General features: G+C 46.7%; 1 protein-coding gene across 1 annotated transcript in view; it reads left to right on the top strand.

Moving 5' to 3' along the window:
* The window catches only part of chd1l (chromodomain helicase DNA binding protein 1-like), a 160,007-nt gene extending 136,410 nt beyond the window's left edge, over nt 1-23,597 (top strand). The window contains exons 18-25 of the mRNA XM_038801727.1: nt 2,700-2,911; nt 5,698-5,796; nt 7,782-7,852; nt 9,306-9,420; nt 12,146-12,254; nt 15,863-16,087; nt 22,285-22,366; nt 23,320-23,597. Of these exons, the coding sequence (XP_038657655.1) occupies nt 2,700-2,911; nt 5,698-5,796; nt 7,782-7,852; nt 9,306-9,420; nt 12,146-12,254; nt 15,863-16,087; nt 22,285-22,366; nt 23,320-23,451 (1,045 nt within the window). The 3' untranslated portion in view covers nt 23,452-23,597. The remainder of the gene's footprint in view (nt 1-2,699; nt 2,912-5,697; nt 5,797-7,781; nt 7,853-9,305; nt 9,421-12,145; nt 12,255-15,862; nt 16,088-22,284; nt 22,367-23,319) is intronic.
* Nucleotides 23,598-26,184: the final 2,587 nt, after the last annotated feature.

Raw genomic sequence — 26,184 nt, 5'->3', positions numbered from 1 at the left:
GAACTCTGCCCATAATGCTAGTCATGTTTTCTGGGTGCTCCAGTGTGTTTAGCATGAATTAATTACTTTTGAATGATACACATTTTCATAGGCAAACATGGTGATCAATTTACACGCAGCAAGGTGTGACACAGAAAGCATGATGTGAATGACCATCTAATCCAGGGGTGGGCAAACTTTTCCGTGCAAGGGCCACATTCAAAAATTCACAATTCACAAAGGGCCGCATAGTATATTAAGTAAAATAATTACTTCACCCGGTTATGATTCTGGGCGCCTCATATAGAACATAGAACATTACAGCACAGAACAGGCCCTTCGGCCCTCGACGTTGTGCCGAGCAATGATCACCCTACTCAAGTCAATGTATCCACCCTATACCAGTAAGTAACCCAACAGCCCGCCTCCATTAACCTTAAAAAAAAATTAAAAAAAAAAAAAAAAAAATTTTTTAAAAAAATTTTTTTTTTTTTTTTTAATGACTTGGCGGGCCGCAGAAATACCTTTGGCGGGCCGCATGCGGCCCGCGGGCCGTAGTTTGCCCACCCCTGATCTAATCTGTTTTTGTATTTTTGATTGAGGACAAATATTGATTAGGAGGAGAAATATCTTAATCTTCTTTGAGAGGGCGAGAGGGCTTCAGCATAATGTCTCATCCTATGATGGTGGGACCGATTTATCCAAATTGGAACAGAGTCCCATAACACGTTTAGCCACGCTATCAAAGGGGACTCTGTTCCCATTGGGGTAGATTTGGAGCCTCAGCAGGGAACGCCCCAACAAGGCTGCACTTAGTCCTATTTCCTGTCCTGAGGAACCGGAACTCTCCAGTGCAGGAGAAAATCGGGAAGCCAGTTTAAATGGTGTAACAATCTCTCAAACCCTGAACCCCTCCAAAGACCCACCTCATCTATAAGGAGATCCTCAGGACACCCCCCCCCCCCCCGCCCCCCACCCCCGGGGCACCCGTGCAGGGCATCCCTGGGCCTGGTCCCTGTTGTGGGACAAATGCCAGCTTCGCACCCTGGCACTGCCAGCCTGGCCATGCCCTTGCCAATGCCATGTGGGCACTTTTGAAGTGCCAGGCTGGCACCCAGGTGGCACTGCCAGGGTGCCAGACTGGCAGTGCCAAGGTGCCTGGGTAGCACCAGCAGTGCCAGGGTGCCACCACAACCAGGGAGCAAGCATCTGAAGCCTCTGATCCTCCGGGGGACCCCCACTGACCGACTGGTCTCCATTTGTGGAGACCAGCACTGAATGGCGCTCGCCCGAAGTCTCCATGACTAAGGGCTTAGATCCCAATGCCTTGAGTAGATCATGGAAGATTATATGAGAGTGAGACTAGCTGTTTCATTCTAATATGCAGATTTTCTCAAAAGTGATCTGTCCATAATGGATGGGATTCACATTGTGATTTTTCGCGAGATCACGTTAGATCTCATGAGTCGTGACGAGTTGGGTAGATCCTGGAAGAGGGATAGCCGCGTTACCTTTCGGGCATAACCTGCCTAGTAGATCGCGCCCAGTACCTTAGAAAATGAAGTGCTCCGTCAAAACTAAATGTCATCCCAGTTTATGTGCTGATGTCTGGGGTGGGGCTTAAATTTTGCAACCTTCTGATTTGGACCAGAATTCTATCTCTTACTCAATTCTGATAATGGGCGCGAAATAACGGAACTGCAACAAAGTCCCAAGACGAGTGCATTTCGCCAATGTTTTCCGGCGCCCGCAATGTCGAGAAAGACCATGCTATTGAATGGGACTTTGTTGCAATCTGGGGCCTCAGTGGGGATGCCCTGCTAAGGCCACACTTAGTCCTGTTTCCTGCACTGAGGAACTCCATGTGCCAGAACTCCTCTGTGCAGGAGAAAATCGGGACACCATCAGGGGATCTCTTGACCCCCCCAAAGCTCCAACTCACCTATAAGACGGTCCTCGGGGGACCTCCCCCGCACCCCACCTAACACGAGCAAGGCACCCCTGAGATCGATCCCCAGCATGGGTGTAATGGCAGCCTGGCAGAGTTACTGCCAGGATGCTCAGGTCGCACCAGCAATCCCAGGATGCCACACTGCCCAGAGGGCAACCATCTGGAGGCCTCCAATCCCCTGGGAGACCCCGCCCCCCAAAGTGCCATTCTGTCTGGACCCCTGTTTGTACTGAGCAGCGCATGCCTAAGGTCTCCGAGGCAAAGGGGTAGAATCCTAACTCCTCGGGTAGATCAGGCGAGCTGCATGTTTGAGTGAGACTAGCTCACTAGTCTCATATTACTAGACATATTACTCACTAATATGCAAATTTGCCAAATACTGATCCCGCCCACACATCCCGTTGGATCATGCGAGGTGTAGTGAGCCGAGTAGATCCTGGAAGAGCCCTCTCCCGGCATATACCGGCCACGTCGCGCTCCCGTTCGCCTGAACAGGGGTGGGGCGCGGCCGATAGATCGCACCCAATGTTTCCTCTTCAGAAATATTTTATAATCTACTGGTAACACTATATGGTATTTTTAAAGAAAGAACAAAGACCCTTGTAACATTTAAATAAGCTATCAGGAGGACCCAGCGCTTCAGAGCTAATTAATCCCTCAAGTGTGAGAATTGTTTTGTTTCTTCAAGAGCGTATGGTGCTCAGCTTATCCAATCTGCTTATCTGTTTTAAATAGCAATAATGCAATTTTAAATGACATTTCTCCCCAGGTTGGCTTGGTGGGAATCTTGTGCCTACCGATCTCTCTGTCTTCCAGCATTGGATAGTGAGAGCGAGGATGAATCAGAGGAAGATGAAAATGACCTTCCTGGTGACCTGGATAATACAGATGCAGAACAGATGTCCATTCGCTATGTTCTTGGGGATGTCACTCACCCAACGGTTGCTGACAAAGAGGATGCAATAATAGTGCACTGTGTTGGCAAGTAAAAAAAATAAACTGATATATTACAGAGGTCTTGTGTTTAGAATTATAGAACTTTGTCCTGTTCACCCATTACCCTTGTGCTTATCAACCTACTCTTACACTGGCAGTGTTGTGGTTTTACAATTCACACCCCACGATCTTGCTCCTTCCTGTTTCTGTAATCTCCTGCTTTGCAGTCCTCCGATTTGCCTGCACGTCTCCAATTTTCTTGCACATCTCTGATTTTTATCACACCCTCATCGTGGCCACGCTTCTGTTGCCGAGACGCTAAACTCTCAAATTCCCTTCTTTAACTTCTCTGCCTCCCTATTTCTCTCTCCTCCTTTTAGACATCCCTTCAAATTACCTCTTTGACAAAGGTTTTGGTAACCTGTCCTAATGTCTCCTTATGTCAAATTTTTTTTCATTATGCTCCTATGAAGTGCCTTGGGAAGTTTTTGACCTTAAAGACACTGTATGGTCTTGTGGCACCGTGGGTAGTGTCCTTATCTCTGAGCCAGAATCTCCGGGTTTGAGTCCCAATCCAGGACTTGATGGGCAAAGAATTTGCACTCATAATGTGGTTGGTAAACGGGTTGAGTGTGTCAACCTGCAAATCCTTCCAACACGCCAATGGCTGGCAGTATGATTGGGAGAGACCGCTGCTCGGCATGTTTGATGTGGAGTGAGGCCCCTCAAGCTCTAAACCCCCGGCGACAGACTAGTGATCTGTTCTGGAATAGCTATGGAAACGGATGAAAGTCTGGCTTAGTGCAGCACTATGTGCAGGAAGGGAATTGGAATAGAAAGACAACATACAAATGCAAGTATTATTGTTTTGCTCATTTATACCTCTGCTTAATAAATACTATCATGCCCGCTACAGAGTGATGTTAGGATTGAGACTTCACACCTTCATTGTGCTTGATGTCAAATCAGCAGATCCCTGCCTTCACACATTTACAACAGAGTTCAAGATCCCAACGTTAGGATGAAATGGGGGTCTCAAGCCCCCACTGGCCAGACGCAGCACCAGTTCAGAAATTCCAGTAAACGAGTACGGGTAGGCCGTGGGCCCACTAGGAGGGTCAGACACTTGAGCCTCAGCAACTTGAGTTCCACCAGCGCTGCTGAAGGTCAGTGGGATCGAGAGGGTGCCCTGGGAGAAGAAAGTATAAAATTAATCATCAGAGGGGTCAAGCAGACAGGTCCTTCCTGAGGACCTGTTAGAGCATTGTAGCCTCCAAATGACACCCCCCCCCCCCCCCCCCCGGGTTCTGCAGGAGACCACCCATGAAGCTGGTGGCACCTAAAACAGTGATGTGGCTGCTGGCAAAATGCTTGCAGCCTGTGGAAATTGCCCCCATTAGGGATTTAGGGTCCCTATTAGGGGATTCACATCTGGTCCCGTTGCTGGGTAATCGGGCAGCATGGTGGCACAGTAGTTTGCACTGTTGCTTTACAGTGCCAGGGACCTGGGTTTGATTCCCGGCTTGGGTCACTGTGCGGAGTCTGCACGTTCTCCTCATGTTTACGTGGGTTTCCTCCGGGTGCTCCGGTTTCCTTCCACAAGTCCTGTTAGGTGAAGCGGACATTCTGAATTCTCCCTCAGTGTACCCGTTCAGGCACCAAAGTGTGATGACTAGGGGATTTTCACAGTGTTAATGTAAACCTACTTGTGACAATAATAAAGATTATTATTATGTACCTGGTTGCAGGAATGCATCGGTGAGCTTACCCAACATGGCTTCTTGCAATTTTTCTCGCCATCCTACCACCCCAAGGCCATGAAAATCATTCCCACTGATTGTCCCCAGTCTGTTCAGTTGAATGGATCCTCAAGCTCTATCAGAAGGCAAGCAACATCTGCTGCAACTGATGGCAAAAGCAGGGATTCCTATTCCAGCTCTGACCCTCTAAGGAAGTTGCCCATAATTTCCTTATTCAGATTAACTCAACGATGACAACAACCTGTATTTATGTAACACCTTTTAACACAGTGAAAGATCACATGGTGGTCCATGGGAGCACTGGTAAACAAAGTATGCAGCAAGCCACATAATAAGATATTAGTTCAGAAGACCAAAAGCTTGGACCAAGAGGTAGATTTTTGAGTATTGTTTCAAAGGAGAAAAACAGGATGGAGAAGCGCAGAGGTATAAGAAGGGTATTCGAGACCTTAGGACCTAAGCAAGTGAAGGCACAGGCACCGATGATGGAGCAATTGAACTTGAGATGCACAAGAGGCCAGAATTAGAATGCACAAATATCTTCTTCAAGGAAATGAATGACACAGCTGCTGGAACTACTACTTCCTTCCAGCGAAAGTAGATTAATATAAACAATCCTCTGCTATCCGTGAAAACCTATGAATGTGACCAGTTCTGCCCTGCATGCCCTGTTGGAAAGAAATACCAAAAAACTGAAGGAAAAGAATGCTACAAGCAAACTCAATTAGACAGAGCAGTAGCGCAAGTTTGAGGTGGGTGAAAAGGTGAAAGAGCATCAATAAAAACACAATGCTGAAAAAAAGGCAAACTAACATTGACACATTCGGCAATTCGTTACCCCAAAAATATTTCTGAAAATTTACATTGTGCTTCTAAGAGAACCTAGCCATGTTCAGAGCACATACTTGTGAGTAAAATATTAAAATAAAAAATTTTGAAGTCAGAGACCCTCCCTTTATGAAATCTGTTTGATTCAGTCCAAAGAATGGCTGCTTAAGACAGGTTTCATTGAATCTTGTTTTGTTCATCTTGCATTAAACATTTTTTTCTTTCAATATTTACTGTTTTTAGATGACTCTGGAATATGGGGAAAAGGAGGTTTGTTTACAGCTTTGGAAGTTAGATCTGATGAACCAAGAAAACAGTATGGGCGAGCAGGAAAAATGAAAGGTAATAGAGACCAGAATTTTAACGATTCATGCTTTTAAAATTTCCTTTCTTTATCTTTAATTTTTAAGTACATTAAAGGAATCCATTAGAGCGATTGTGTTGATTCCATTAAGCCCAAGAAATATGTTGCAGGTAGCAAAGGAAGCCTAAATACAATCAGTCTACCGTTCCATCAGTCTATTCTCGATCATCAGCAACATGATGGAAGATGTCATCGACACATACGCAGCAATACTGAGGCTCAGTTTGCGGGCTTCCAGGTCCACTCAACTCCCGACCTCATTTCAGCCTTGGTCCAAACATCGACAAAAAAGCTGTGCTCGAGGTGGAATGAGAGTGACTGCCTTGACATCAATGGCACATTTGACCAAGTGTGGCATCAAGCAAAACTGAAGTCAATGGGAATCAGAAGGAAAGCCTTCCACTGGTTGGAAGCATGCTTAACACAAAAGGAAGTTGGTTACTGTTAGAGGTCAATCATCTCAGCCCCAGGACATCACTGCTGGAGTTCTTCAGGGTAATGTCCTAGGCCCAGTCATCTTCAGCTGCTTCATCAATGACCTTCCATCTGTCATAAGGTCAGAAGTGGGGATGTTCATTGATAATTAAACAATGTTCAGCACCATTCACAACTCTGAAGCAGTCAGTGTCCATATGCAGCAAGACCTGGACAATATTCAGGCTTGTGGTGATAAGTGGCAAGTAGCACTCATGCCATGCAAGTGCCAGGCAATAAAACAGCCCGCTTTATTGGAACCATTTTAAACACTCACTGCCTCCACCCTGATGCACATCAGCAGCGATGTGTGGCATCTACAAAATGCACTGCAACAACTCATCAAGGTACCTTTGACAGCTCCTTCCAACCCCACAACGTTTACCATCTAGAAGGACAAGGGCAGCAGACATATGGGAACGCCACCGACAGGAAGTTCTCCTCCAAGTCATATACCATTTTTTTTTAACTTTAAAGTACCCAATTCATTTTATTTTCAATTAAGGGGTAATTTAGTGCGGCCAATCCACCTCACCTGCATACCTTTGGGTCGTGGGGGGTAAAACCCTAGTTTTATTTTTAAAACTGTGTTTAGCATTTGCCTTTTGGCTTAGAATACAAAACATTTTTCTCATCATTGTTTTTCAGAGCATTATTTGATTTTTTTTTAATTCACTGATGGGATACAGACATTGTTGGCTCAGCCAGCATTTGTTTCCCATCCCTAATTGCCCTTGACATGGTGGTGGTGAGCCCTCTTGAAGCGCTGCAGTCTATGTGCTTCAGGAACACCCACGCTGCTGTTAGGAAGTGAATTCCAGGCTTTAGACTCAGCGACAGTGGAGAAACAGTGATATAGTTCCGGGTCAGGATGGTATATGGCTGCATGGTATGATGGTGCAGGGGTTATCACTGTTGCCTCACAGCGCCGAGGACCTGGTTGGATCCTGGCCCTGGGTCACTGTTCATGTGGAGTTTACACATTCTCTCCATTTCTGTGTGCGGTCTCACCCCCACAACCCAAAGATGTGCAGGGTAGGTGGATTGACCACACTAAATTTCCCCTTAATTAGAAAAAGAATAATTGAGTACTTTAAATTTATAATAAAAATAAAAAAATAAAATAAATTAGAGTACCCAATTCTTTTTTTTTTCAATTAAGGGGCAATTTAGTGTGGCAATCCACCTAGCCTGTACATCTTTTGGGTTGTGGGAGTGAAACCCACCCAAACACAGGAAGAATGTGCAAACTCCACACGGATAGTGACCCGGGCCGGGATCGAATCTGGGACCTCAGTGCCATGAAGCAGCAGTGCTAACCTTTGCGTCACCGTGCTGCCCAATAAAAATAAAACTAACCATCAATTAACAAAATAATAAAACTGTTAAATCAAATATACTTTATTAAAGATAGTGAAACAATCATTTCCTTCTTTGTGTAATTTATGATTATATAATTTTTAATATTGCAATTATTTTGTCATTCCAGACCTTTCTCTGGGAAGTGTTCTTCTATTTCCCATTGATGACAAGGAATCAAGAAATACAGGACAAGACTTGGTATGTAAGAATAGATGGCTTATTTTGGATTAGTTTTCCCCAGATCCTTGAATAAAATCAATACTTTTTGATCATTTGTCTACCTTAAGTTTAAATAACTTCATTATTATAACTTATCTTCAACTAATAACCCCCACTGTCTACTCTACATCTAAACACAGCAGAGTAGCTGAGGGGGAGGAGAACTTGGAAAACCTGGCAAAGTCAATAGTGTTGCCAATGCCCAAGAATTGGCAAAAGAAAGGCAGACAGGCTCGAGGGCATGGACCGTCCTGACTGCTGGGTACCAATAGCAAATCCCCATCCACAGCACAGTTCCCAACTTCCATTGACTTCGGTGCATTCATATTACTGGCACCAGGTGTCAAAAGATAAAATGGGAGCATTGGATAAAATCTGAAGTTCTGAAACTCAAGGTGGTGGGTTTGGTGGCAGGCACGGAAAATGTGGCTAGAGCCAGAAAATTGGAAACCCGTTGGTGTAAATGTTCGTTGCAATTCTCCCAATAGCGGGTTAATGGCAGGTCATTCTTCCCGCTGGCAGGTGGCGTGAACAACATTTGCATTAGTATCTCATGAATGCTCATTAAAACAGCTGCCCGTCAGTGTCCCATCAGGCCTTCCAATCATGCGTCACACCAGCAGGAAATCAGGTTGGCATCAAATTTGAGTGCTTATGTCTGGTGTGTACAGGGCAGTCCTCGGTTCACCAGAGACTTTGAGGTGAATGCAACAAACCCTTTCTGCCATAATGCTGCCCTGCTAACTTACCTCGCTGGGTTGCTGACACCCTGCACAGCCTGGTGAGGGCAGGTGGGCTGGAGACAGTGATATGAGTGTGCTGGACTGGTATTTAAACACAGCCTGTCAGCTGAGGGCTGGTGGATGAATCTGTCGACCTGCCAGGAGAGTTGGAGGGAAACTCGCCCGCGCATACTTAATGAGATTCAAAGCGTGGAATCCTGCCACTCTGGTTGATGCGACAGACACAGCCAGAGCTGCCTGCCACTATATTTAGTCTCAAAATGGTAGAATAAAGCCAACCTGGGGTCCTTATATTTGAGTCCAGCCCCTTATGCCATCTTTATACTGCTTTTAGACATCTGATCACCACGTTAGTACTAGTAACGTAATCAATATCATAGAAAATTGAAGAACAAGATAATTTCTTGTACATTACCTAACTCCATCTCTGACTAATAATTGAAATTGTAGTTTGGTTCTATATTCCTTCCTATTGAATCCTGTAATTTACATGGTACCCTTGAGCCACAAAAAACATTTTATTATCCTTGATAATGAAATCACCTACAACCTTGATCAGACCATAATTTTGGATTTCCTCTGAACAATTCATTATATTTGTACAGTTCAGATGATCAATTTTGAAGTTATTTAAACAGCTGATAATACCCATTGTTCAAATATGTTTAACCTGGATAATGCTTTTCTAGTTAGCACTGATAGTTGCCCAGCAAAGAGATAATTCCAGCAATCTCTCCGGCATCAAAATGACAGCTTTGGATGTGGGACTACAAAAACTCCAGAGAGCTGCCAAGAAAATAAATGGTATGTGAATGTTAAACTAGTAGTGTAAATGTAGCCTCAGAAAATCAATGTAGCATCAAACCAAACGGATTTTGCTTTGCACTGACATTTAAATTATGTGTAAATTATCTGAAGTGACCATGAAGTGGGCTCTCATTCAGCTTTGCTCCCTGAGTCATTTTGTACCCTGACTATAGATTTGTGCAACAATGGAGGGAGACAGAAAGCAGGAAATTATAGGCCGGTTAGCCTAACATCGATCATCTGGAAAATGCTGGATCGACTATTAGGGAGGTTATAGCAAGACACTTGGAAAATTTTAATGTAATCAGGCAGAGTCAACATGGTTTTGTGAAAGGGCAATCATGTTTGACTAATTTATCAGGTGTTCTTTAAGGAAGCAACATGAACAAAGTGGAACCTGTGTTGTGTTTGGATTACCAAAAGGCAATTTGGCAAGGTGCCACATCAAAGGTTAATACATAAAATAAGAGCTCATGGGGTAGAGGGTAACCCATTAGCATCGATTGAGGATGTGTTAGCTAACGGGAATAGAGGATAGGGATAAATGGGTAATTTGCTGGTTGGCAAGCTGTAACTAGTGGAGTGCCATGGGATCAGTGGTGGGGCCTCAATATTTAAAATATATATTAATGACTTGGATGAAGGGTCTGAATGTATGGTTGCTAAATTCGCTGACAACACAAAGATAGGTAGGATAGTAAGTTGTGAAAAGGACATGAGTATGCAAAGAGATTTAAATCGGTTAGGTGAATGCGCAAAAAATTGAGAGATGAAGCAGAAGGTGGGAAATTATAAGTGTGCTCACTTTGGCAGGAAGAATAGACAAGCAGTATAATATTTAAATGGAGTGAATTCAGAATTCTAGTGTCCAGAGAGATCTGGGTGTGTTGATATAAGAATCACAAAAAGTTAGTTTGCAGGTATAGCATACATTTAGGAAGGCAAATGGAATGTTGCCATACTTTGCAAAATAAATGGAAGAAGTAGGGAGGTTTTGCTACGGTTGTACACGTCTGAGGTACTGTGTACAGTTTTGGTGCTCTTAACTTGAGAAAGAACATTAGAAGCATTTCAGAGAAGGTTCACTCGACAGATTCCTGGGATATGAGGGTTATCTTATGAGGTCAGGTTGGGCCTGTCTTCATTGGGGTTTCGAAGAATGAGAGGTGATCTTATTGAAATATTAAGATCCTGTGGGGACTTGACAGGGTAGATAACGAGAGATGTTTTCCCTTATGAAAGAGACGAGCAGTACTGGGCACAGTTTAAAAATAAGGGGTCTCCCATTTCAGACGGTGATGAGCAAAATTATTTTTCTCTGAGGTTCATTCGTCTGTGGTATTCTCTTCCTGAAAGCAGTGGGAGGCAAGGTCAGTGAATATATTTAAGGCTGAGTTAGATAAATTCTGATTGGCAACAGAGTCAAAGGATAAAGGGTTTAGGCAGGGAGGTAGAATTGAGACCACAATAAGATGAGCCATAATTCTTTTTATCCAATGTCTTTCACAATCTGCCAGATTTGGTCACCAGCAGACATGCGACTCCCAGAGGGAACTTCTCCTCCGACCTTCAGTTACATTTTTTCATCAAAGTTAGACCCGATTTTGGCTAGAAAGAGCTCTTTTCTTCGCCTTCAAGCAGGAGCTGTCCTGCGTGCGATGACTCAAACCATGGCCCCCACCACACATCAGCAGGAATAATTTATTTATGACAATAGCGCTAACTGACGAGGCAAATTGTGATGGGTGAATTTAAAATCAGCAACTTTCAGGCTTGGGCTGATAAGTAGCAAGGAACATTCGTGCACAAAAGTGCTCATCAATAACCATCTCCAACAAGAGAGAATCTAACCATCTCCTTTTGACATTCAATGGTATTACCATTGCTGAATCCCCCACCATCAAATACCTGGGGTTACCATTGACCAGAAACTGAACCGGAGCAGCTGTATAAATACTTTGGGCGCAATCTACCGGCCACCTAACGTCCCAATGGGAGAAGACTCACATGGGCTTCCCGGCAGCCACAACGGCTCGCGGGATCGGGAACCCGCTCACAATGGCAGGACCAAGCTGCAAACACGTAAGTAGGCCTTAAACCCACTTAAGGCCTACTGCCCAGTAACTACCAGCTTCCCCAGGGAGTCAAAAACTGGGTGCCGTTCAGAATTGGTCCATACAAACGTGTGTGGAGTTTGCACATTCTCCCCGTGTCTGTGTGGGTTTCACCACACCCACAACCAAAGATGTGCAGGTTAGGTGGATTGGCCATGCTAAATTGCCCCTTAATTGGAAAAAAAAACAATTTGGTACTCTTACATTTTTTGTAAAAATGACCCCCAAAAGTATTCATAATTGCCTGAAAAGTGCAGAGGACAATGAAAAACTGCTGACGATTGTGTTGTTGACGAGCTGAATATCTCATTAATTAGTGATTCCAAAATGGCAGTGAGCTGCTCATTCCCACACCCACTCCTTCCGTAATTTGGGAGACTGGTATGCTGGCATCATATGCCAACACATCATCAGACTGAATTTTTTGTAAGCATGGGGTGGGTGGCAGCACACTCAATTTGGGTATAGAAAGTCCAATTGAATATCCTTTTCTACTTAATCCTCTTCAAAACATTTTTACCATGCATTTTTTATAATATTAATATACAATTGTGTGCACAGTTACATTTGACAATGTGTTTGAATCATATTTAATTCTTTCTTTTCAGCAAGTGTGCATCTCCCACGAATAGGACAAACAACCAAAGGATTTAACTGGTATGGCACCGAGAGACTTATTCGGAAATACCTTACATCCAGAGGGATAGCCACATACATGTATCCTTGTGATACCTATTTCTATTTGAGAGTATAAATCATATTTGTTTTAGTTTCCTGAACTAACATTTTAAAAAATCTATATGTGGGTAAAAGCTTCATTGTCACAAAACAGCCATACATTGCATGCGAGCCACACTCACAAATATTACTTTGGAGTGTATGTTGAATTCTTAGAGACACAAATAATACAACTGAGTTGGAACTTAACCAAGTCCTTAACCATACTTATGGTACTGCCTATGTTTTGTTACAAATTGAATCTGATTTTTCTGCAGTTCCCCAGCTCAAAACTGCATTTTCTTGATTTTGCTTCTGAGCCCCTGCTTTGACTTGATAGTTCAAAATCCTCTGCCACTTCTTCTTGCCCACCTTGGTGTGTGGATTTTGGCTTCAACTCATCCCGGCACGATATGTAGGATTTCCTTGTAATTCGCAGTCTTCAACCTAGATCTGAATATACTTCAATAACCCTGAAGGTACAGAAGACTAAGTTGGCAGGTGAAAAGAACTGGGAAAAAGAATAGTCTCTTGAAAGTTATTGATTTTGGTTTTAAGCTGATTAATGAAGCTGCTATTCAAAAGAACAGAGCTACTTGAGTCAATTTCCTTGCCCAGCCCACCTCTCTTCACTCGGGCTATGCACGATGAGGGATGAAAAGTACCAAAGTCAAAGTTGAAAATAATTGTATACTTAAAAAGAAAATAGAGAAAAGGAAATGGTAAAAGCCCAATTTAATCTTACCAAGGTTTCATATGTTGGGATCTTTTGACCATTCTTCCACGGAGAAGATTTAGAATAAAGCTACTTTATGTATTGTAAAACATAGCTGTGGTTAAATTGGATGGTGTCTACCTGTCAGCCCGAACTGAACACAATGATGAATCCGTGCCCAGAATGGATATGCTTCAGACCCACTCAATATTAGACCTTGGGCCTCATTTAAATTTGACCGGCAAGTTATGGGTGCTTGGTATGTGCGCCCAGGTAGGTCGCTGCTGAAGTTAATTAAATTTCAGGCCGTTGCGTTGCTTGCAATGTCCCTTCAAATAAGGAGGGATTTGGGTGAGAGTCGAATGTCAGTCTTCAGAACTGCTGTTAAGCTACATAGAGCATCCTGTCCCTCATGGCTCCAAGTACAGGTAATTATTTTCACACTGCAAGTGTTTGGTGTTCTCCAGCAGTCCCTTTAAGTCCTGCTGGATAGGCAGCATTGTATTGATATGGGGCGGAATTCTCCCATTTTGGGACTAAGTGCTATAGCGGAGGCAGGAACGTGGAGTGTTTCCTGCCGTGGAGGCCCATGGGAGTATACGCAAAATCTTCTGGCCCCTACCTCATTAATTGTGCAACCAAGTGTTTTGCACAGTATTCCATAGGTGGGGCAGGCCTAATGGCACATAATCTGCTGTCTTATCCAGTCGTCATATTGAACAAGTGCCCAAAATCACTGACCCACAATTGAAGAAAGAAGTTGGATCACCTGAAAGTGAAGATGGTTCTCAGGGAGAACTCTGAGGCCAGAAGGTGGACCTTCTGAGAAAGAGGATATATCTCCAGGAACATTCCGAGGCTGAAATATTGATCCACTTCCATATTCACTGGATCTGTAAGATCCCGCCGCAGATCTCCCCGATTAGTGGGATGCAAATGGGTTTCACGCCGGCCTTCAGCAGGTTTCCCCATCAGACATGGCAGGCACCAGTGGACAGTCCCGCAGTAAATTCATGCCAGTATCAAAATGATTTTTGGGCCTCCCACCTACCATTAAACCAGCTGGCTGGGGCTTGGGAGAATTCCATCCATGATTATACTGAATGCAAAAGGCTTAGGGCGGGATTCCCCCTTTGGGGGACTAAGTCCCCATGCTCGCCGGAAAACGGGTGAGAATCACTCTGGACTTTTCCTCGAAAGTCCGGGGTGATTCCCTGTTCTCCAGGGGGCTAGCAGGCCTCCGGCGTACGTCCTGCAGCTCTGGCTGTCGGCGGGGCTCTGCTGGAAAGACTGTGTGGCCGTGCGTGTGTACGGCAGCCGCAAGAGGATCCGCACATGCGCACAGTGGCCCACCTCGGCGCGGGCGCTGCCGACATGACGGAGCCACACAACCCCCCCCCCCCCCCCCCCCCCCCCCCAACCATAACGCCCCCATCAGCTGCGACTCCGAGTTCCTGCTGGGTGGAACCACATTAGAACCAAGCCGGCAGGACGTGGTGGGCACTCGGCCCGTCGAGCGTGGAGAACCGGCGGTGGGGGGGGGGGGCCTTTTCCAACGGCCCCCAACCGGCGCCGCGTCGATCGCGCAAGTGCGAATGCCAGCGATTCCCCAGTCACCGGAGAATCGTGTTCTGGCATGGGGGCCTATTTTGGTTAATTCTTTGCCCCCGCGCCGAGCGCGCTTTCGGCGTGGAGGGTCGGAGAATCCCGCTCCTAATTTCAAGAAGTGTCCCCCAATTCACATAACTTGCTCTAATGGTTACTTGCTGTGAAATAGGCCAAGCAGCATGATGTTCCACATCAAGCCTCATCAATCCAAGTGTTTGTTCAGTTATCTTCAAAGATATTACCGATATGTTTCTGTATGCCTCACAGAACATGTCAATGTTTGTTTATTGCACCTTAATACTGATTTGGCAGAAGCTATGGAAAAGATGTATTCCAAAAAGATCACCAAAAACTCATATTGTAGACATCTCACTAATTTAATTTGGAGCCCTTTTAAACATGATAATTTTCTTCAAATGTAATACATATGGCTGACCAAAAAATACATTTGTAGAGAGACTGTCAGTATGTTCCCTTTTAACCATCCATTTCAGGAGATACAGGGAACAGATAATAAAACTGCTTTTCTCTGTTAAAAGGGAAGCAAATGAAAAGGAGGCATGTGAGGGAGAAGAAAGAAAAACAAGCTTAAGAGCCATGCACACATATAAATATATATGAAAATGCAAAAATTGAAAATCGCTTATTGTCACGAGTAGGCTTCAATGAAGTTACTGTGAAAAGTCCCTAGTCGCCACATTCGGGTGCCTGTCCGGGGAGGCTGGTACGGGAATATGTGTATATATATATATATACATGTGTGTATATATATGTATATATATATATGTATGTATATGTGTGTATATAAAAGGGTGGTCCTGCTGCCGCACATCGCCAGAGACTGGGTTCAATTCTGGGTTTGGGTGACTGTGGAGTTTGCACTTTCTCCTTTCTCCCTGTCTCTGTGTAGATTTCCTCCCACAGTCCAAAGTTGTGCAGTTTAGGTGGAGTTACAGGGTTAGGGCGAGGAGTGCCCTTGGCAGGGTGGTCTTTCAGAGGGTCGGTGCAGACTCGATGGGCTGAATGGCCTCTTTCTGCACTGTCAGAATTCTTCATATATAACTTGCCATTTAATTAGATGTTGATGTTTTGTTTTCTTTACACATTAAAAAAGAGGAAGAAGACAATCTCAACCATTCACTGAGCCTTTGAGATTCTTTTGTGATTCGAGTGTGTGATAACATTTTGGTTAAAGTGCTTTCAGTGAGCTCTGTTCTTATGGTCTCCTTTATCAAACAACTCAATTAACTTCTCCAAAGATTTATTCCTTTACAAGATATGCCAGCTACTATTTCAAAAGACATGGCGTTTCTGCATCTGCTTCTGGATCCTCAGTCTCTACCATCAAGACATCATCAAGACAGGATAAAGCAAACAGAAGTAGGACAGAGGGAGGTGCTGCAGAACAAACATCAGAACGTTCAACCATTCTACAAAATTTCATGTCTGGAGTGAGCGTTTACTTCTTCAATATATCAGAAAAGAAGAAGCTAAGCCGTTATTTGATTACATATCCTTTTTCGTTACGTCTGATGTATTGTGGTCATCCTGTCTTCGCTTTTTTTAGGTTTCACAATAATGCCAATCAGCTTTGCTGTGCTTTTTAAAATTTCATTGACTTAGTCACTGAACATAGCCTTGGTTAACAGTCTCAATTGTCACTGAATTGTTTTTTTAAAAATAATTTTTATTGAAATTTTTGAAAAATGTATAACAACAAAACAATAATAATAACAATAATAAACACCCCCCGGATCCGTAACAACGCATATAACGAGCCCCCCCCAAACCCGATGAACTACAAAATAAATTTAAAATAAATTAAATTAACATAAAAATACCCCCCTGAACCCCGCCCCCTCCTTCGCCCCCTCCATCCCCCCTTCCCCCCCGGGATGCCGCTGCTGCTGACCTAGTTCCCTTTCGTTGAGCCAGAAAGTCGAGGAAAGGCTGCAACCGCCTAAAGAACCCTTGTACCGACCCCCCTCAGGGCGAATTTGACCTTCTCCAGCTGAATGAATCCCGCCATGTCATTGATCCAGGTCTCCACGCTTGGGGGACTCGCAACTTTCCATTGCAACAAGATCCTCCACCAGGCTACTAGGGACGCAAAGGCCAAAACACCGGCCTCTTTCGCCTCCTGCACTCCCGGCTCCACCCCAACACCAAATATCGCGAGTCCCCAGCCTGGCTTGACCCTGGACCCTACCACCCTCGACACCGTCCTCACCACCCCCTGCCAGAATTCCCCCAGGGCCGGGCATGCCCAAAACATATGGGCATGGTTCGCTGGGCTCCTAATGCACCTGTCCTCACCCCCAAAAAACCTGCTCATCCTCGTCCCGGACATATGAGCCCTGTGCAGTACCTTGAACTGGATGAGGCTAAGCCTCGCACATGAAGAGGAGGAGTTCATCCTCTCCAGGGCGTTCGCCCATGTCCCCTCCTCAAACTGCTCCCCCAGCTCCACTTCCCACTTAGCCTTCAGCTCCTCTACCGACGCCTCCTCCACCTCCTGCATCACCTGGTAGATGTCAGACACCTTCCCATCCCCGACCCACACCCCCGAAAGCACCCTATCCCTTACCCCCCATGGGGGCAGCAAAGGGAACCCCTCCACCTGCCGCCTAGCAAACCCCTTGACCTGAAGGTACCTGAACATATTCCCCGGGGTGGAGGGGAGCTCAAACTTCTCCTCCAGCTCACCCAGGCTCGCAAACTTCCCGTCAATGAACAGGTCTCCCAACTTCCTTATGCCCGCCCTGTGCCACCCCAGGAACCCGCCATCAATGTTCCCTGGGACAAACCGGTGGTTCCCCCGCAGCGGGGCCTCCACCGAGCCCCCCACTTCCCCCCTGTGTTGCCTCCACTGCCCCCAAATCTTGAGGGTAGCCGCCACCACCGAGCTCGTAGTGTACCTCGTTGGAGGGAGCGGCAGCGCCGCCGTTACCAGTGCCTTCAGGCTCGTGCCTCCGCAGTACGCCATTTCCATCCGTTTCCATGCTGCCCCCTCGCCATCCATTACCCACTTGCGTACCATGGAGACATTAGCCGTCCCAATAGTACCCAGAGAGGTTGGGCAGCGCCAGCCCCCCTCCATCCCTGCCACACTCCAAAAAGACCCTCCTCACCCTCGGAGTCCCATGCGCCCAAACAGTTCCCGTGATGCTGCTGTTCAGCCTCCTAAAAAAGGCCCTCGGAATAAGGATGGGGAGGCATTGGAACAAAAACAAAAACCTCGGGAGCACCGTCATTTTAACGGACTGTACTCTACCCGCTCCTCCCCACCCCGCACCAGACCCCGCCACCTCCCCGACTCCCTTAGCGTCATGGCCAGAGGCTCAATTGCCAACACTAAAAGCAAGGGGGACAGGGGGTCACCCCTGCCTCGTCCCACGGTAGAGCCTGAAGTACTCGGACCTCCTCCCTTTTTTTCGCTACACTCGCCATCGGGGCCTCGTACAGCAACCTCACCCATTTAATAAACCCCTCCCTGAACCTCTCTAACACCTCCCACAAGTACCCCCACTCAATCCTGTCAAAGGCCTTCTCCGCATCTAATGCCACCACAATCTCCGCCTCTTCTTCTGCCGCCGGCATCATTATCACATTTAGCAGCCTTCGCACATTAGTGTTCAGCTGCCTCCCCTTCACAAATCCCGTCTGATCTTCATGTATCACCCCCGGCACACAGTCCTCTACTCGAGTGGCCAAGATCTTTGCCAGCAACTTGGCGTCCACGTTCAACAGTGAAATTGGCCTATATGATCCACACTGCAGGAGGTCCTTATCTCGCTTCAGGATCAAGGAAATCAGCGCCCGTGACATCGTCGGGGGTAAACTCCCCCCTCCCATGCCTCGTTAAAGGGCCGAACCAACAGGGGGCAAAACAGGTCCGCATATTTTTTATTAAATTCAACCGGGAACCCATCCGGTCCCGGCGCCTTCCCCGACTGCATGTGGCCAATCCCTCTAACCAGCTCCTCCAACTCGATCGGCGCCCCCAGTCCCTCCACCTGCTCCTCCTGCACCCTTGGAAATCGCAGCCTGTTCAAAAAGCTCTCCATTCCCCCCCACCACCGGTGGCTCCGACCGGTACAGTTCCCTGTAGAAGTCCCTGAAGACCCCATTATCCTCTACCCCCTTCCGCACCACATTCCCACCCCTATCCTTCACTCCACCAATCTCCCTAGCTGCGTCCCGCTTGCGGAGCTGATGTGCCAGCATCCTGCTCGCCTTCTCCCCATATTCGTAGACCGCTCCCTGCGCCTTCCTCCACTGTGTCTCCGCCTTTCTGGTGGTCAGTAAATCAAACTTAGCCTGCAGGCTACGCCGCTCCCCCAACAATCCCTCCTCCGGGGCCTCCGCATACCTCCTACCTACACTCAGCAGCTCCCTCACCAGTCTCTCCCTCTCCCTATGGGCTCGGATGGAAATCAGCTCCCCCCTAATCACTGCCTTCAGAGCCTCCCACACCATCCCCACCTGGACCTCCCCAGTATCATTGGCCTCGAGGTACCTCTCAATACATCCCCGGACCCTCCTACACACCTCCTCATCAGCCAACAACCCCACGTCCAAACGCCAAAGCGGGCGCTGGTCCCGCACCTCCCCCATCTCCAGATCCACCCAATGCGGAGCATGGTCCGAAATCGCTATAGCCGAATATTCGGCATCCTACACCCTCGGGACCAGCCCCCTACTCAGGACAAAAAAGTCAATACGGGAATAAACCCTGTGCACGTGGGAGAAAAAAAGAGTACCCCCGAGCCCTCGGCCTCCCAAACCTCCAGGGATCCTGCCCTCCCATCCCCTCAACACCTTGGCCGCCGCCGGCCTCCTGCCTGTCCTTGAACTAGAACGATCCAGTGGGGGATCCAGCACCGTATTGAAGTCCCCCCCCCCCATGATTAGGCCCCCCGCCTCCAGGTCAGGAATGCGGCCCAACATACACCTCATGAAATCAGCATCATCCCAATTTGGGGCATACACATTTACCAACACCACCGTCTCCCCCTGCAGCTTACTGCTCACCATCACTTATCTGCCGCCACTATCAGCCACCACCTCAGACGCCTCAAACGCCACCCTCTTCCCCACCAGGATTGCCACCCCACGGTTCTTCGCGTCGAGCCCTGAATGGAAAACTTGCCCTACCCACCCCTTCCTCAGACGAACCTGGCCCGCCACCTTCAGGTGAGTCTCCTGAAGCATGGCCACGTCCGCCTTCAGCCTCTTCAGATGCGAATGGGCCGCTTAACCGGCCCATTCAACCCCCTCACGTTCCACGTGATCAGCCGGATCAGGGGGCACCCCGCCCCCCCTCCCCCGCCGACTAGCCATAGCCCATCGACTGCTCGCCCCTGGCCAGCACCCCCCACTCGGCCCGTTTCCCATGGCGATAGAACCTCACCCCGACCCCTCTGACCCACACCAGCTCCTCCAGCAGCAACCCGGTATCTACCCCCCCCCCCCCCCTCCCTCCCCCCCACCCCAAGGCTAGGACCCCTCCTGGCCGCGACAGTCCCTACATAATACTCCCATGAGCCAGCTGACTTCTGCTGACCCCGGAGGCTCCCGCCCTAACTCCGACCCCTCCCGATATGGGGTCACCCCCACCCTGCAACAGCAGCTTGGCACCGCTCCAGCGCGGGAAAATGGAACTGATATCCACGCCCCTTGCCTCCAGCTCCACCCCCTCGTTCCCGCAGCGCTGGAAACCCGAGGAAAGCCTGCGCTTTCACACTGCCTCCCCCCCCCCCAACGCAGCTCCCAAATAGCAGTCCCAACCCATCCACCAACCCCGTACAAAAAAACAGACCCCCAACACCCCCCTTAAAACACAAAACCATAACCAACACCATCCGAAAGCAGGAAAAAAAAAACAGAATAGCCAGCAACAGCATAAACAGTGATACAAAAAACCCCCGCAGTCCCCAATCCCTAGTTCGAGTCCAACTTTTCAGCCTGCACAAAGGCCCACGCCTCCTCCGGGGACTCAAAATAGTGATGCCGGTCCTTGTAGGTGACCCACAAGCGCGCAGGCGACAGCATGCCGAACTTCACCTGCTTGCCGTGGAGCACCGCCTTCGTCCGTTTGAACCCGGCCCTTCGCTTAGCCACCAGTCTAAGTCCTGGTAGATGCACACGACCGAATTCTCCCACTTGCTGCTCCTCACCTTCTTGGCCCATCGCAGCACACACTCCCGGTCACTGAACCGATGGAACTGCGCCAGCACCGCCCGCGAGGGTTCATTCGCCTTAGGCCTCCTGGCCAGTACTCTGTAGGCCCCCTCCAGCTCCAGGGGCAGATGGAAAGATCATTCCCCCACCAACGAGTTCAGCATCACGACCACATAAGCCAGCAGGTCCGACCCCTCCAGCCCCTCCGTGAGGCCCAGGATCCGCAAGTTCTTCCTCCTCGACCGAAACTCCATCTCCTCAAAACGATCTTGCCACTTTTTGTGGAGCGCCTCGTGCATCTCCACCTTCCCCACGAGGGCCGAGACCTCATCCTCGCGCTCAGAGGCCTGCTACTGCAACTCAAGTATCGCTGCACCCTGGGTTGTCTGGGTCTCCAGCAGCTTACTTGTAGTAAATTTCAAAGAGTCCAGAAACTCCACTTTCAGCTCCGTAAAGTAGCGCAGAAGGGCCGCCTGCTGCTCCTGCGCCCACTGCCTCCACTCCTCGGGGGCTCCACCGGCCGCCATTTTGTCCACCTTCCCCCGCTTTTCCAGGGGAGCTGCTGCCGTTTTTTTCCTCGCCCCACTCCAGGGTCCGCACCATAAATCCCGGGGGATATTACTCCAGACACCTTCACACACCAGGAATCGTTGAACCAGCGCCGTTTGGGGCCCTTAAAAGAGCCCAAAAGTCCTATGATAGCGGGAGCTGCCGAACGTGCGGCTTAGCTCCGCATTGCCGCCACCGGAAGTCTGACCTTCAGTTTTCTAAGGTAACACCTGGAGAGCAATTGTCACTGAATTGTGATTTACATTTTATTTCCGTTTTGAGAATTTTGAGTGAGATTTAATTTATGTATACAGTATACGTTTTTAAATCTGAGTGCTTTGCTAATTTATGCTATAATTTTGTTATTGCAATATACTTGAGTTTGATTTGCAGTCAATTTGAACAAAAAAAATTAAGGGGACAGACTGCATTGAAAAAATCTGACTGCGCAGAGCAATTAAATTTTACAGAGAACATTGCTGACACCTGGCTAAAGTTACAAGATTGTTGCAGCCCAGTGAGTCTCAACTTAAAAGAAGATTTTGAAGAAAAAACAATTAATAATACTGACTGAATTAGGATCTTGGGAGGCTTTAGATGATCAGGAAGTTAGTGGGAATGAAAGGGAGATGCCATAGATGAGATGAGCTTCAAGCAAACAAAGAGAAAACGTGGAGGAAAACAAATGGAGGATGAGTGTTCAAGGCTAGGTCAGAGATGGAACGGAAAGCATTTTGGCTTACAAGGCAAGAAAAAACGGGCAAAGAGCAGAGATAACCTGATTTCTACCTTGGAGATGAGGCAATCCATGAACTCCGCATTTGTTAGAGATGGACTATTGTGGGAATAAAATCTTGTATCATACTTCATAAGGTGTCGAATACAATATTTTCATTTGTGAATTTATTGTACATTCAATTGTGAATTATAGTAATTTTCCTTTGGTGATGAGTACTTTCTTTAATATAAAAACACTTATAATGGTGATGTGGATCAGAATTTCTGCGCTGAAACTACTCATATTGTGGCACAAGTGGAGGATTCTAGCCAAATGCAGGTAAACAACATCAGTTTAAATTAGGTGCTTCATTTTATATGGTTTCATTTATATTTTCAGTTTTCCCAGTGATTGCTTTCCTATAATTGCTTTTCTGTACATAACCGCATGCAGCATTTCCACAAATCTCCAAATATATAGAAGGAAAACATTACATTGAGCAGGAGGGAAAAAGGGGAAGTAAAAAAAGGTGAGGGTGAAGTGCCCAGGATATGAGTGAGACAAACGATTTTGAGAAGGTATTCAAAAGCAAAAAGTGGAGATGGAGCATCTCGACTGGATGAAGAGAACATAATGGAGTAGAAAAAAACAGATGTAACCAGCAGTAAGTTCCAGATCTATATGGATGTGGTAACGGACCCATCACACTAGTAAGAATATACCGTAGGCCACCAAATAATGGAAGAGAATTGGAAAAAATGTGTAGGCAAATCTATGAGGTGAGTAAAGGTGTTGAAGGATGATTGGGGGATTTTTTAACTACCTCAGATAAACTGGCAGGGGGAAGTAGTGAAAGCAGAAAAGGAGTGCAATGGAGATTGACAGATTGCAGGAGAAGCATAGGAGATGTGAACCAGTTATAACGTGTGTTAAAACAGGTAAGTTTAGGATCAGGAAGACCAATGCTTCAGAGGCAGGCTGCAGAATTGAGATACTTGTGGAAGACGGAGTGGTCAAAGCTCAATAAAATAGGTTAAAGAGGATGGGGGTGGGGTGTAGTATCTAGAAAGAAAGAAACATGTTAAGTTATGGTTAGTCATACAGATGTTGTTTCTGAATGAACTGTATAGTCTTCATACTGTGGGTGGGCCAGAAACCAGACTAGGTTATCTCAATCAAGGATTGGTGAAAAAAGTAAGTGCCATTGTGCAGCTTCTTACATCCATTCTTTTGCAAGTAATGAATGACAATGTTAAAAACCTCACCGATCATCTTTTGTGTCTTGACTCTAGGAGTTGCGCAGCTACCTACAGGGGAATCCAGCAGCAGTTGTAGTCCAAGCTCGATGGCTTGAAGTTTGTTTTTCAAAACAGCAGAAGGTTGACACATTTTTGTATGAAATAAAGCTAAATGACTCTCAGTGAAGTTCACAGATGCAAAACTTATTCTGACAACATCGTGAAAATGCCATACAAATATGAGAACAACATAAATGGGTAATCAATATCTGTGGGCTTGTGTTAAGTACAATAAAGTATCCTTATTTTTTGTTATCATTGAACTAAAAAAATGTACTTCAGTTTTATTGTTTGTATTTTTACATCATGAAAGTGGCCTTGACATTGTAGTCTGGTGGTTCTAATACTGGACTAACAACCAGGTGATCATGTGTTCAAATTCTACTGTAGCAAGTAGTTTAAAAAATTTTTTTAGAGTACCCAATTATTTTTTTCCACTTAAGGGGCAATTTAGCATGGCCAATCAACCTAACCTGCACATTTTTTGGGTTGTGGGGGCCAGACCCACGCAGACACAGGGAAAATGTGCGAACTCCACACAGACAGTGACCCGGAGCTGGGATTGAACCCAGGTTACTGTAGCAAGTAGTGAATTAAATTCATAAAATTCAGTTTGGAAACGGCACAAAGAAAATGACTGAAAGCTGCTGGATTCGTGAAAACCTATTTGGGTGACTAACATACCTCAGGAGTGTAAGATGTAAGCTTCTACCCCTGACAGATTCAGACATGAAAATTATAAGAAATAATTGGACGGCATTCAAAGCTCAAATAAACACTAATGTCTTTGCTAGATTTGAACAATAAAGACCCCTGTGACAGTACACCTGTTGCAGTTGGTCACAAATACAGTATGATTACTCAACGAGTGGTGAACCCCCTTCCAAATCCTACCTCTAGCAGCTGAGTGGGCTGAATCATCATAGAACATAGAACAGTACAGCACAGAACAGGCCCTTCGGCCCTCGATGTTGTGCCGAGCAATGATCACCCTACTCAAACCCACGTATCCACCCTATACCCATAACCCAACAACCCCCCCCTTAACCTTACTTTTTTAGGACACTACGGGCAATTTAGCATGGCCAATTCACCTAACCCGCACATCTTTGGACTGTGGGAGGAAACCGGAGCACCCGGAGGAAACCCACGCACACATGGGGAGGACGTGCAGACTCCGCACAGACAGTGACCCAGCCGGGAACCGAACCTGGGACCCTAGAGCTGTGAAGTATTTATGCTAACCACCATGCTACCGTGCTGCATCCTTTTGCAATAGTTTTTATACCCTCTTTCCAAGGCAGGTGAATGTTTAATTGACAAGATTATACTGTCCTATCAACATCAATAGTTAGCTACAATAGCCCAAAGAGGTGTCCAATGCTTTATTTAAATCACAATAATAGACATTCCTCTGACAATGCCCATATGTTCAAAACCTCCTTCAGGAATTTCCCATTCATCATGGCTATTTCAAATCCTCCTTTTCTGCTCACAAGACATGAAAACAATTCAAGGCTCTTAAATTCCTGACTTCCTGCAAATTGTTTTTTTAGAGAATTAATACCATGTCCACCTGACAAAACATATAAACTAAACATGTCTGTTGTTTAATCTGTAATAAAGCGATATTGTCAATCGATCTCGGCTTGTGTTCTCATGCAGTCTTCGGAAACACTTCATGAACGTGAAACTTCTGCAAAATCTTGACTTGACATTAAAGCAAATAATAGCTTTTAAACATGTGGCTTATTGGTTTCAACTCAATTTGCAAATGTTTGGGTTTAAAAGTATTTTAGTGGTGCTTCTGATTGTGGTGGTATGATTTGCATAGCTTGCCATTGGTGCAGAACACTGGCTTACCATTGGCACTGGTCGGTTATGTGCCTCTCGACCGATTGGTTGAGACCAGTCATGTGACGGCTCCCCGATTGGTCGAGAGGGTGAGTTAACCCCGCCTCCAGAGCGAGGTATAAATACCCAGAATGCCCGGCGGTCGTCCATTTACTGTAGTCGACCGCAGGGCTAACTTCTAGCTTATTAAAGCCTAACTTTTGTACAGCAACTCGTCTCGCGTTCGATTGATGGTTCATCACTGATCATCTGTCATGAAACAAACTCAGCCTGCAGTTGATTGTTGCAACAACTGCATTTTGGTATTTAATTTAAACTATTGATCCTCCCCCAAGTTAAATAGCATCACAAGTCTCGATCACAAATTTCAATTAAAAACATAGCTGGTCAAAAATATTAAATCTGGACTTCCGGTTGCGGTGATGCGGAGCTAAGCCACATGTTCGGTAGCTCCCGCTATTTTTGGACTTTCGGGCTCTTTTAAGGGCCCGCAGCGGTGCTGGTTCGCGTTTTCCCCGGGTGGGAACGTGGCTACTGTGCTCAGCTACTGGTGGATGGGCTGGACCAGGTGCGGAGCGGTCAGAAAATCGACTTTGAAGCAGAGAAAGGTGCGAGGCAAGGAAAACAAGATGGTGGCGGGCGGGGAACTGGCAGCATGGCAGCAGTGGGCGCGGGAGCAGCAGGAGCTGCTTCAGGGAGCTGAAGGCTGAGATCCTGGAACCGTTTAAGGCCTCGCTGGACAAGATCATGGCGACTCGGACGGCTTAGGCTGCAGAGATCCGGCAGCTACAGCTAAAGACCTCGGAGAACGAGGACGAGCTCCTGGGCCTAGCAGTGAAGGTGGAGTTGCCCGAGGCGCTTCACAAGAAATGGCTGCCAAGGATGGAGGAGTTGGAGAACCGCTCCCGTCGGAAGAACCTGCGGATTTTGGGCCTCCCGGAGGGGCTGGAGGGTTCGGACTTGGGGGCCTACATGGTTGTGATGTTGAATTTGTTAATGGGCGCG

The sequence above is a fragment of the Scyliorhinus canicula genome, chromosome 7, assembly GCF_902713615.1.
Source record: "Scyliorhinus canicula chromosome 7, sScyCan1.1, whole genome shotgun sequence".
Lineage (NCBI taxonomy): Eukaryota > Metazoa > Chordata > Chondrichthyes > Carcharhiniformes > Scyliorhinidae > Scyliorhinus > Scyliorhinus canicula.
This window is presented reverse-complemented; position numbering and strand designations above follow the sequence as displayed.